This window comes from Triticum dicoccoides, chromosome 2A (genome assembly GCF_002162155.2).
Source record: "Triticum dicoccoides isolate Atlit2015 ecotype Zavitan chromosome 2A, WEW_v2.0, whole genome shotgun sequence".
Classification (NCBI taxonomy): Eukaryota; Viridiplantae; Streptophyta; class Magnoliopsida; order Poales; family Poaceae; genus Triticum; species Triticum dicoccoides.
Genome location: NC_041382.1, coordinates 717,684,671 through 717,697,685, shown reverse-complemented (window position 1 = coordinate 717,697,685; position 13,015 = coordinate 717,684,671). Strand labels below are relative to the sequence as shown.

The window sequence follows — 13,015 nt, the reverse complement described above, 5'->3', positions numbered from 1 at the left end:
GGAATACATGCCTACATTATATCGATGAACTGGAGCTAGTGTCGTATCGCCCTAGGTTATGACTATCTCATGATGAATATCATCCAACAAGTCACCGATCCAATGCCTACGAATTTATCTTATATTGTTGTTGCTAAGTTACTACTGCTATCATCACTGTTACACTTGCTACCAAATTACTGCTGTCACTGTTACTGTTACTATTGCTGATGTCACTACTATCAAAACTATCAAACTACTTTGCTACAGATAATTAATCTCCAGGTGTGGTTGAATTGCCAACTCAAATGCTAATACCTTCAAATATTCTTTGGCTCCCCTTGTGTCGAATCTATAAATTTGGGTTGAATACTCTACCCTCGAAAACTGTTGCGATCCTCTATACTTGTGTGGGATGTTACCAGGGAGGTACGTCTCCGTTGGAGCGGTGTGGTAGTGAAGGAAATATGCCCTAGAGGCAATAATAAAGTTATTATTTATTTCCTTATATCATGATAAATGTTTATTATTCATGCTAGAATTGTATTAACCGGAAACATAATACATGTGTGAATACATAGACAAACAAAGTGTCACTAGTATGCCTCTACTTGACTAGCTCGTTAATCAAAGATGGTTATGTTTCCTAACCATGAACAATGAGTTGTTATTTGATTAACGGGATCACATCATTAAGTGAATGATCTGATTGACATGACCCATTCCATTAGCTTAGCACCCGATCGTTTAGTATGTTACTATTGCTTTCTTCATGACTTATACATGTTCCTATGACTATGAGATTATGCAACTCCCGTTTGCCGGAGGAACACTTTGTGTGCTACCAAACGTCACAACGTAACTGGGTGATTATAAAGGGGCTCTACAGGTGTCTCCAAAGGTACATGTTGGGTTGGCGTATTTCGAGATTAGGATTTGTCACTCCAATTGTCGGAGAGGTATCTCTGGGCCCTCTCGGTAATGCACATCACTTAAGCCTTGCAAGCATTGCAACTAATGAGTTAGTTGCGGGATGATGTATTACAGAACGAGTAAAGAGACTTACCGGTAACGAGATTGAACTAGGTATTGAGATACCGACGATCGAATCTCGGGTAAGTAACATACCGATGACAAAGGGAACAACATATGTTGTTATGCAGTCTGACCGATAAAGATCTTCGTAGAATATGTAGGAGCCAATATGAGCATCCAGGTTCCGCTATTGGTTATTGACCGGAGACATGTCTCGGTCATGTCTGCATTGTTCTCGAACCCGTAGGGTCCGCACGCTTAAGGTTACGATGACAGTTATATTATGAGTTTATGCATTTTGATGTACCGAAGGTTGTTCGGAGTCCCGGATGTGATCACGGACATGACGAGGAGTCTCGAAATGGTCGAGACATAAAGATTGATATATTGGAAGCCTATATTTGGATATCGGAAGTGTTCCGGGTGAAATCGGGATTTTACCGGAGTACCGGGAGGTTACCGGAACCCCCCGGGAGCTATATGGGCCATAGTGGGCCTTAGTGGAAAAGAGAAGGGGCTGCCCAAAGTGGGCCGCGCGCCCCTCCCCTCCCTTGGTCCGAATAGGACAAGGAGAGGGGGCCGGCCACCCTCTCTCTCTCTTCCCCCCTCCGCGAATCCTATTCCAACTAGGATTGGGGGGGAATCCTACTCCCAGAGGGAGTAGGACTCTCCTGGCGCGCCTCTCCTAGGCCGACCGCACCCCCCCCTTTAGTCCTTTATATACGGAGGCAGGGGCACCCCAGAGACACAAGTTTATCCACGTGATCTTATTCTTAGCCGTGTGCGGCGCCCCCTGCCACGATAGTCCTCGATAATATTGTAGCGGTGCTTAGGCGACGCCCTGCGACAGTAGTGCATCAAGATCGTCACCACGCCGTCGTGCTGACGGAACTCTTCCCCGACACTTTGCTGGATCGGAGTCCGGGGATCGTCATCGAGCTGAACGTGTGCTAGAACTCGGAGGTGCCGTAGTTTCGGTGCTTGATCGGTCGGGCCGTGGAGACGTACGACTATATCAACCAAATGCTTCCGTTGTCGATCTACGAGGTACGTAGATCACACTCTCCCCTCGTTGCTATGCATCACCATGATCTTGCGTGTGCGTAGGAATTTTTTTGAAATTACTACGTTCCCCAACAGTGGCATCCGAGCCTAGGTTTTATATGTTGATGTTATATGCACGAGTAGAACACAAGTGAGTTGTGGGCGATATAAGTCATACTGCTTACCAGCATGCCATACTTTGGTTCGGCGGTATTGTTGGACGAAGCGGCCTAGACCGACGTTACGCGTACGCTTACGCGAGACCGGTTCTCCCGACGTGCTTTGCACAGAGGTGGCTTGCGGGTGACAGTTTCTCCAACTTTAGTTGAACCAAGTGTGGCTACGCCCGGTCCTTGCGAAGGTTAAAACAGCACCAACTTGACAAACTATCGTTGTGGTTTTGATGCGTAGGTAAGATTAGTTCTTGCTTAAGCCCGTAGCAGCCACGTAAAACTTGCAACAACAAAGTAGAGGACGTCTAACTTGTTTTTGCAGGGCATGTTGTCATGTGATATGGTCAAGACATGATGCTGAATTTTATTGTATGAGATGAGCATGTCTTGTAACCGAGTTATCGGCAACTGGCAGGAGCCATATGGTTGTCGCTTTATCGTATGCAATGCAATCGCGATGTAATGCTTTACTTTATCACTAAGCGGTAGCGATAGTCGTGGAAGCACAAGCTTGGCGAGACGACAACGATGCTACGATGGAGATCAAGGTATCACGCCGGTGACGATGGTGATCACGACGGTGCTTCGGAGATGGAGATCACAAGCACAAGATGATGATGACCATATCATATCACTTAAATTGATTGCATGTGATGTTTATCTTTTATGCATCTTATCTTTCTTTGATTGACGGTAGCATTATAAGATGATCTCTCACTAATTATCAAGAAGTGTTCTCCCTGAGTATGCACCGTTGCGAAAGTTCTTCGTGCTGAGACACCACGTGATGATCGGGTGTGATAGGCTCTACGTTCAAATACAACGGGTGCAAAACAGTTGCACACGCGGAATACTCAGGTTATACTTGACGAGCCAAGCATATACAGATATGGCTTCGGAACACGGAGACCGAAAGGTCTAGCGTGAATCATATAGTAGATATGATCAACATAGTGATGTTCACCAATGAAACTACTCCACTCACGTGATGATCGGACATGGTTTAGTTGATTTGGATCACGTAATCACTTAGAGGATTAGAGGGATGTCTATCTAAGTGGGAGTTCTTTAAGTAAATTAACTGAACTTAAATTTATCATGAAACTTAGTACCTGATAATTATCTTGCTTGTTTATGCTTGATTGTAGATAGATGGCTCGTGTTGTTGTTCCGTTGAATTTTAATGCGTTCCTTGAGAAAGCAAAGTTGAAAGATGATGGTAGCAATTACACGGACTGGGTCCGTAACTTGAGGATTATCCTCATTGCTGCACAGAAGAATTATGTCCTGGAAGCACTGATGGGTGCCAGGCCTGCTGCTGGAGCAACGCCGGATGTTATGAACGTCTGGCAGAGAAAAGCTGATGACTACTCAATAGTTCAGTGTGCCATGCTTTACGGCTTAGAATCGGGATTTCAACGACGTTTTGAACGTCATGGAGCATATGAGATGTTCCAGGAGTTGAAGTTAATATTTCAAGAAAATGCCCGGATTGAGAGATATGAAGTCTCCAATAAGTTCTATAGCTGTAAGATGGAGGAGAACAGTTCTGTTAGTGAGCATATACTCAAAATGTCTGGGTATAATAATCACTTGATTCAATTGGGAGTTAATCTTCCGGATGATTGCGTCATTGACAGAATTCTCCAATCACTGCCACCAAGCTACAAGAGCTTCGTGATGAACTATAATATGCAAGGGATGAATAAGACTATTCCCGAGCTCTTCGCGATGCTGAAAGCTGCGGAGGTAGAAATCAAGAAGGAGCATCAAGTGTTGATGGTCAACAAGACCACTAGTTTCAAGAAAAAGGGCAAAGGGAAGAAGAAGGGAAACTTCAAAAAGAACAGCAAGCAAGTTGCTACTCAAGAGAAGAAACCCAAACCTGGACCTAAGCCTGAAACTGAGTGCTTCTACTGCAAGCAGACTGGTCACTGGAAGCGGAACTGCCCCAAGTATTTGGCGGATAAGAAGGATGGCAAGGTGAACAAAGGTATATGTGATATACATGTTATTGATGTGTACCTTACTAATGCTCGCAGTAGCACCTGGGTATTTGATACTGGTTCTGTTGCTAATATTTGCAACTCGAAATAGGGACTACGGATTAAGCGAAGATTGGCTAAGCACGAGGTGACGATGCGCGTGGGAAACGGTTCCAAAGTCGATGTGATCGCAGTCGGCACGCTACCTCTACATCTACCTTCGGGATTAATATTAGACCTAAATAATTGTTATTTGGTGCCAGCGTTAAGCATGAACATTATATCTGGATCTTGTTTGATGCGAGACGGTTATTCATTTAAATCAGAGAATAATGGTTGTTCTATTTATATGAGTAATATCTTTTATGGTCGTGCACCCTTGAAGAGTGGTCTATTCTTATTGAATCTCGATAGTAGTAACACACATATTCATAATGTTGAAACCAAAAGATGCAGAGTTGATAATGATAGTGCAACATATTTGTGGCTCTGCCGTTTAGGTCATATCGGTGTAAAGCGCATGAAGAAACTCCATACTGATGGACTTTTAGAACCACTTGATTATGAATCACTAGGTACTTGCGAACCGTGCCTCATGGGCAAGATGACAAAAACACCGTTCTCCGGTACTATGGAGAGAGCAACAGATTTGTTGGAAATTATACATACAGATGTATGTGGTCCGATGAATATTGAGGCTCGTGGCGGATATCGTTATTTTCTCACCTTCACAGATGACTTAAGCAGATATGGGTATATCTACTTAATGAAACATAAGTCTGAAACGTTTGAAAAGTTCAAAGAATTTCAGAGTGAAGTTGAAAATCATCGTAACAAGAAAATAAAGTTTCTACGATCTGATCGTGGAGGAGAATATTTGAGTTACGAGTTTGGTTTACATTTGAAAAATTATGGAATAGTTTCGCAACTCACGCCACCCGGAACACCACAGCGTAATGGTGTGTCCGAACGTCATAATTGTACTTTACTAGATATGGTGCGATCTATGATGTCTCTTACTGATTTACCGCTATCGTTTTGGGGATATGCTCTAGAGACGGCCGCATTCACGTTAAATAGGGCACCATCAAAATCCGTTGAGACGCCGCCTTATGAACTGTGGTTTGGAAAGAAACCAAAGTTGTTGTTTCTAAAAGTTTGGGGCTGCGATGCTTATGTGAAAAAGCTTCAACCTGATAAGCTCGAACCCAAATCGGAGAAATGTGTCTTCATAGGATATCCAAAGGAAACTATTGGATACACCTTCTATCACAGATCCAAAGGCAAGACTTTTGTTGCTAAATTCGGAAACTTTCTGGAGAAGGAGTTTCTCTCGAAAGAAGTGAGTGGGAGGAAAGTAGAACTTGACGAGGTAACTGTACCTGCTCCCTTCTTGGAAAGTAGTGCATCACAGAAAACCGTTTCTGTGACACCTACACCAGTGAGTGAGGAAGCTAATGATGATGATCATGAAACTTCAGAACAAGATACTACTGAACCTCGTAGATCAAACAGAGTAAGATCCGCACCAGAGTGGTACGGTAATCCTGTTCTGCAAGTCATGCTACTAGATCATGATGAACCTACGAACTATGAAGAAGCGATGGTGAGCCCAGATTCCGCAAAATGGCTTGAAGCCATGAAATCTGAGATGGGATCCATGTATGAGAACAAAGTGTGGACTTTGGTTGACTTGCCGATGATCGGCAAGCAATTGAGAATAAATGGATCTTGAAGAAGAAGACTGACGTTGACGGTAATATTACTGTCTACAAAGCTCGACTTGTCGCAAAAGGTTTTCGACAAGTTCAAGGGATTGACTACGATGAGACCTTCTCACCCGTAGCGATGCTTAAGTCTGTCCGAATCATGTTAGCAATTGCCGCATTTTATGATTATGTAATTTGGCAGATGGATGTCAAAACTACATTCCTGAATGGATTTCTGGAAGAAGAGTTGTATATGATGCAACCAGAAGGTTTTGTCGATCCAAAGGGAGCTAACAAAGTGTGCAAGCTCCAGCGATCCATTTATGGACTGGTGCAAGCCTCTCGGAGTTGGAATAAACGCTTTGATAGTGTGATCAAAGAATTTGGTTTTATACAGACTTTTGGAGAAGCCTGTATTTACAAGAAAGTGAGTGGGAGCTCTATAGAATTTCTGATATTATATGTAGATGACATATTACTAATTGGGAATGATATAGAATATCTGGATAGCATAAAGGGATACTTGAATAAGAGTTTTTCAATGAAAGACCTCGGTGAAGCTGCTTACATATTAGGCCTTAAGATCTATAGAGATAGATCAAGACGCTTAATTGGACTTTCACAAAGCACATACCTTGACAAAGTTTTGAAGAAGTTCAAAATGGATCAAGCAAAGAAAGGGTTCTTGCCTGTGTTACAAGGTGTGAAGTTGAGTAAGACTCAATGCCCGACCACTGCAGAAGATAGAGAGAACATGAAAGATGTTCCCTATGCTTCAGCCATAGGCTCTATCATGTATGCAATGCTGTGTACCAGACCTGATGTGTGCCTTGCTATAAGTCTAGCAGGGAGGTACCAAAGTAATCCAGGAGTGGATCACTGGACAGCGGTCAAGAACATCCTGAAATACCTGAAAAGGACTAAGGATATGTTTCTCATATATGGAGGTGACAAAGAGCTCATCGTAAAAGGTTACGTTGATGCAAGCTTTGACACTGATCCGGACGATTCTAAATCGCAAACCGGATACGTGTTTACATTAAACGGTGGAGCTGTCAGTTGGTGCAGTTCTAAACAAAGCGTTGTAGCGGGATCTACATGTGAAGCGGAGTACATGGCTGCTTCGGAAGCAGCAAATGAAGGAGTCTGGATGAAGGAGTTCATATCCGATCTAGGTGTCATACCTAGTGCATCGGGTCCAATGAAAATCTTTTGTGACAATACTGGTGCAATTGCCTTGGCAAAGGAATCCAGATTTCACAAGAGAACCAAGCACATCAAGAGACGCTTCAATTCCATCCGGGATCTAGTCCAGGTGGGAGACATAGAGATTTGCAAGATACATACGGATCTGAATGTTGCAGACCCGTTGACTAAGCCTCTTCCATGAGCAAAACATGATCAGCACCAAGGCTCCATGGGTGTTAGAATCATTACTGTGTAATCTAGATTATTGACTCTAGTGCAAGTGGGAGACTGAAGGAAATATGCCCTAGAGGCAATAATAAAGTTATTATTTATTTCCTTATATCATGATAAATGTTTATTATTCATGCTAGAATTGTATTAACCGGAAACATAATACATGTGTGAATACATAGACAAACAAAGTGTCACTAGTATGCCTCTACTTGACTAGCTCGTTAATCAAAGATGGTTATGTTTCCTAACCATGAACAATGAGTTGTTATTTGATTAACGGGATCACATCATTAAGTGAATGATCTGATTGACATGACCCATTCCATTAGCTTAGCACCCGATCGTTTAGTATGTTGCTATTTCTTTCTTCATGACTTATACATGTTCCTATGACTATGAGATTATGCAACTCCCGTTTGCCGGAGGAATACTTTGTGTGCTACCAAACGTCACAACGTAACTGGGTGATTATAAAGGGGCTCTACAGCTGTCTCCAAAGGTACATGTTGGGTTGGCGTATTTCGAGATTAGGATTTGTCACTCCGATTGTCGGAGAGGTATCTCTGGGCCCTCTCGGTAATGCACATCACTTAAGCCTTGCAAGCATTGCAACTAATGAGTTAGTTGCGGGATGATGTATTACAGAACGAGTAAAGAGATTTACCGGTAACGAGATTGAACTAGGTATTGAGATACCGACGATCGAATCTCAGGTAAGTAACATACCGATGACAAAGGGAACAACATATGTTGTTATGCAGTCTGACCGATAAAGATCTTCGTAGAATATGTAGGAGCCAATATGAGCATCCAGGTTCCGCTATTGGTTATTGACCGGAGACATGTCTCGGTCATGTCTACATTGTTCTCGAACCCGTAGGGTCCGCACGCTTAAGGTTACGATGACAGTTATATTATGAGTTTATGCATTTTGATGTACCGAAGGTTGTTCGGAGTCCCGGATGTGATCACGGACATGACGAGGAGTCTCGAAATGGTCGAGACATAAAGATTGATATATTGGAAGCCTATATTTGGATATCGGAAGTGTTCCGGGTGAAATCGGGATTTTACCGGAGTACCGGGAGGTTACCGGAACCCCCCGGGAGCTATATGGGCCATAGTGGGACTTAGTGGAAAAGAGAAGGGGCTGACCAAAGTGGGCCGCGCGCCCCTCCCTTCCCTTGGTCCGAATAGGACAAGGAGAGGGGGCCGGCCACCCTCTCTCTCTTCCCCCCTCCGCGAATCCTATTCCAACTAGGATTGGGGGGAATCCTACTCCCAGAGGGAGTAGGACTCTCCTGGCGCGCCTCTCCTAGGCCGGCCGCACCCCCCTTTAGTCCTTTATATACGGAGGCAGGGGTACCCCAGAGACACAAGTTGATCCACGTGATCTTATTCTTAGCCGTGTGCGGCGCCCCCTGCCATGATAGTCCTCGATAATATTGTAGCGGTGCTTAGGCGAAGCCCTGCGACAGTAGTGCATCAAGATCGTCACCACGCCGTCGTGCTGACGAAACTCTTCCCCGACACTTTGCTGGATCGGAGTCCGGGGATCGTCATCGAGCTGAACGCGTGCTAGAACTCGGAGGTGCCGTAGTTTCGGTGCTTGATCGGTCGGGCCGTGGAGACGTACGACTACATCAACCAAACGCTTCCGTTGTCGATCTACGAGGTACGTAGATCACACTCTCCCCTCGTTGCTATGCATCACCATGATCTTGCGTGTGCGTAGGAACTTTTTTGAAATTACTACGTTCCCCAACAGGTAGCACAATACTCCCCAAGAAAATCCACTAGGGCTACTGTATTCTCCTCACGCCCTCGCACAATGCAAGATGTCACGAATCCACTAGTGGTGCCCTTGAAGGTGGCAATCGAACCTTTACAAAATAGGTTGGGGCTCTCTCCACAACTTAATTGGAGGCTCTCAACACCACCATGAAGCTTCACCACAATGGAATGTGGATCCGATGTGACCTCTTTCGTCTAGGATTCCAAAACACCCAAGATTAACAAGATCCGCAAGGGATTAGTGGGGGGGGGGATCAAATTTCTCTTGGTGGAAGTGTAGATTGAGGCCTTCTCCTCCAGACCCTAGTGTAGATCGAGACCTTTCCCAGCTTCCGGCCATCGTTGAGGGCTTGATTCGTCATCGGGAGGGCCTCAGAGTCAACCTTGCCTCCCTTCTGGTGGTGGTGCGCTGCCGGGGAGCTCACCTTCTCCCCATGTGTGGCAAGGTGGGGCGGTGGCGGCCAAATCTGGCCGGCTGGGGGGTGGGCATGGACCTGGGAGCCATCTAGGGGTGGAGAAGGATGTTCCTTTCTGCCCGTTCCTTTGGTCGTCGTTGTTCAAGCATGGGACGGGGATGGAGTTAGGGGCATGGATATTGAGGCGGCGACCTTGGTGGTGGGAGTGGCAGTGCCCGTTGGCAGGGCTCGCAGCTCGGGTAGTGGCTGGTTGCCATAGGCGTGTGGGCGGCGTGGCGGCCAGCGTGCGACGGCCGGGGGTGGTACGGCGGGCATCCTTGTGGCCTATTGTATTCCGCCCGGGAGGTGAAGAGGGCTTGCCCGGGTGAAAACCCTCTTTAGCCCTGCCAGGCCAATGGCGGTGGCGCCTATGGGCGTCGTCTCCTTCTTGAAGGCATCGTTGCGGTTCCTCTTCGTCCTCCTTGTTGCTCTGGGGAAACCTTGATCCCTAGAGCGGGCGGTGGCGGCACTCCGGTGTCGTGTCCTTCCTGAAGGCACTTCCTTGGAGCTTGCGGTTCGTCGTGCATGGCTTCTTAACTTCGCTGTGACTCGCTTACGGTGGAGGACTCCGGAGACGTCAAGCGGCTTCATTCCGTTAGTTTGCTTGGAGTTTTTTTTTGGGGGTCGTGAAGCTTCTTCGTCTTCTTGTATCTTGTCTTGGGTGCATGTGTGGTCTGTTGAGCTGTTGGGTGTTTTGTATCGGTTGGTTCGATGATGATTGCTTTTTATATAAAGCGGGAAACCCTTTTTCGAAATAGATGCAACCGAAGATAAAACAAGGGAGTTTTTTTTGGGGTGATAAAACAAGGGAATTGTCCGCATAATCACCACGTGTGCGCATGCTTCTGCTACTCTGCAACTGTACATGCGTACGGGCCTCTAAAACTGCGGTTTCTCTGGGGAAAAAGATGCCGTCTTCTCGCCCTCTCTTCCAACCGCCAGCACGTCGGGCAAAACGCGGGCGTACGTGCGGCCGCGAACCGCCGCGTTCGGTCCAACCGTCACGTCCCAATTCCTAGAACCGCCGCGCGCCGCCCCTTCGCGCCGCATATACACTCCTCCGCGCACTGCGACGCACACTGCACTTACCCACGACACTACCGTCCCGTCGGCAACTTCCGTCGACGGACGCACGCACGCACGCACGTCTTCCTCCACCACTCCGGCGACCCGAGTTGCCATGGAAGGCGAGGGCTCCTGGCGCTTCCTCTACGACTCCGACAGCGATGACGAGCTCCTCCGCTTCGCCCGAGGGGACATGGCCGTGCCCGCTGAGCGCCAGCAGCAGCAACAGGTTCAGTCGGCTCACGACGGCGCCCAGCCGGCCTATCCGGTTGCCATAGCGGCCGCGGACGCACAGCACGTCGTCTCTGATCAGCGGATGATGGCCCACTTGTCATCGGCGTCGGCAATGCAACTCGATCGCCATCAGGCGCCTCCCCTGGTCCACGTGCAGCAGCCTCAACCGGCGCCGCCGATGCCGATGGGACATCAACAGGAGCCTTCCATGGTACGCTTGCAGTACCCTCAACCGGCGCCGGCGATGGCATTCGAACCCCAGCAAGCGCCTTCCATGGTATACTCTCGGTACCCTCAACCAGCGCCGGCGATGCCACTCCAGCATCAACCTGGCGAATCGCCGGCAGCGGTGCCACTCCATGTTGGCCAGCACCAGCACATGATGGGCGAGTCGTCGTCGGCGATGCCACTCCATCACCAGCAGATGCTAGTCGACTCGCCGGCCACGATGCAAATCCAACACCAGCAGATGCAAGGCCTAAGCGAGCCGACGCCGGAGGTGATGTCCACACTCGAATACCAGCAGATAATGGCCGATTTGGGTCTCACTGACCTCTACGTGGAAGACGAAGAAGTGCACCTCCCTGGCCATGGTGGCGCCGCCAGCATCCCGCACCCGGAGCCTCTGGTGTTGGAGTCTGGCCTCCACAACGACCAAATACCGAAGCCATCACAGGAAGGTGGAGAGGGCCTGTTCTTCGCCCCTGCGCCGCAGCCAGGCGACGATTCGGGTCCCAGTGGCGCCGCCAGCATCCCGGCCCCAGAGACGCCGGCGACGCCTCCGGCGGTGGCACCAGCGCAGCCAGAGCAAGAATCGTGCGAACACTGCTATGTCGTCAGAGAGGTCAGGAACCACAGCGGTAAGCAACTAGCATGCATCGAAACCCCATTTAAAACTACTCCTATATGCAATCGATCGCCATGCATGCATGATCATCCTGAGGAGTTTGTTCCTGTGATTTTTGTGCAGCGTTAGGCCCGGTGACCTTGTCGGTGCACCGTGCGACGGACGGAACATACACGCACATTATCCTCGAACTCAAAGGCACGGCCACCCAAGGCCCAAATTCTGGCACCCAACGAATTTACAGGTGGTAAGTGACTGGAGCACTTTTTTATGCGTGCGATACATAATGTTGCGTGTGTCCCATATAGTAATTCCCATGTATTGAAATGTTTAAATATCTACTGCCCGCTAACTTTCACTACATTTTCGTTCTGTTTCTTCTCTTTGATTCAGCCTGCGTGACCTGACGCCCGAGTCGGCGCCTGAGTATGTCGAGTCCTGCATCCTCAAGATGAGGAACAAAACCGGTCCGCTGGAGGACGTCATCAGCGGCAGCGGCGCCGCCAGCTCTACCATGATCCGCGCTCCTCCGGGGGACGCCGGCTCGCCCTGGGCGCCAGAGAGGGGCACGCGGCGGCGTACATTCTCTACCACCTCCGTGAATCTTCAGTAATTTCATTCATCTTTGTACGTACAATTGTGTTGGTGACACTACTCTACGTTTCCTGCAGCTGCGCCTCCCCGGCCGCCGCCGCCGCCGACCGAGCAAGAGGAAAAGGAGACGCGGCGGTACCTTCGCGACGCCGCGGACATGGCCGTGAGGGAGCTGGGATCGCTGGCCTCCGAGGTCAGGAGCGTCCGCAACCAAAGAGCTCCAGACAGTAATAGTCGCAAAGTTCTATTTAGCAGGGTAATTAAGTTAATTTGTCATTTGGGACTGCATTTTCATGTGTCACTTGGGACTACATTTTCATGTGTCATTTGGGATTTTGGTGCAGCTAAGAGAACTCAACCATAAGATCAAGAGATTCGAGAAGGACTCAGCCAAGCGTGTGGGGAGTGAACTGTCCAAGATCAGGAGGGAGGTGGATGGCTTTGTGATGGAGAAAAGACAACTGTACGATACTCTTAAGGAGCTGATGCAGAGGGTAACCAAGAACTGCCACCGCGTCCCTCCCCGCGGAAATGACGATCAGGCCGGTGGCAGCGGCGCCGCTGGTGCTGCCGTGTCGTAAGATCATAGTATATGTGATAATCATAGGAACACTTTTTACTTCTATGTATTCATGGTGTGTTCTATTTATATTTATGTAATGAACATGTATGTCGTTGT

The 13,015-nt window shown here is 47.9% G+C and overlaps 1 protein-coding gene across 1 annotated transcript; it reads left to right on the top strand.

The window, feature by feature from the left end:
* The first annotated feature begins 10,711 nt into the window (after positions 1-10,711).
* LOC119352039 lies at positions 10,712-13,015 on the top strand. The gene is made up of 6 exons (XM_037618786.1): positions 10,712-10,929; positions 10,975-11,755; positions 11,866-11,989; positions 12,136-12,320; positions 12,414-12,592; positions 12,681-13,015. The coding sequence occupies exons 1-6, from the start codon at positions 10,777-10,779 to the stop codon at positions 12,915-12,917; spliced, it is 1,659 nt and encodes a 552-aa protein (XP_037474683.1). The 5' UTR covers positions 10,712-10,776; the 3' UTR covers positions 12,918-13,015.

Coding starts and splice junctions, on each gene's coding strand:
- LOC119352039 (XM_037618786.1), top strand. CDS start 10,777: ATGGAAGGCGAGGGCTCCTGGCGCTTCCTCTACGACTCCGACAGCGAT. Junction 11,990..12,135: donor ACCCAACGAATTTACAGGTG/GTAAGTGACTGG, acceptor TCTTTGATTCAG/CCTGCGTGACCTGACGCCCG. Junction 12,321..12,413: donor AGAGAGGGGCACGCGGCGGC/GTACATTCTCTA, acceptor CGTTTCCTGCAG/CTGCGCCTCCCCGGCCGCCG.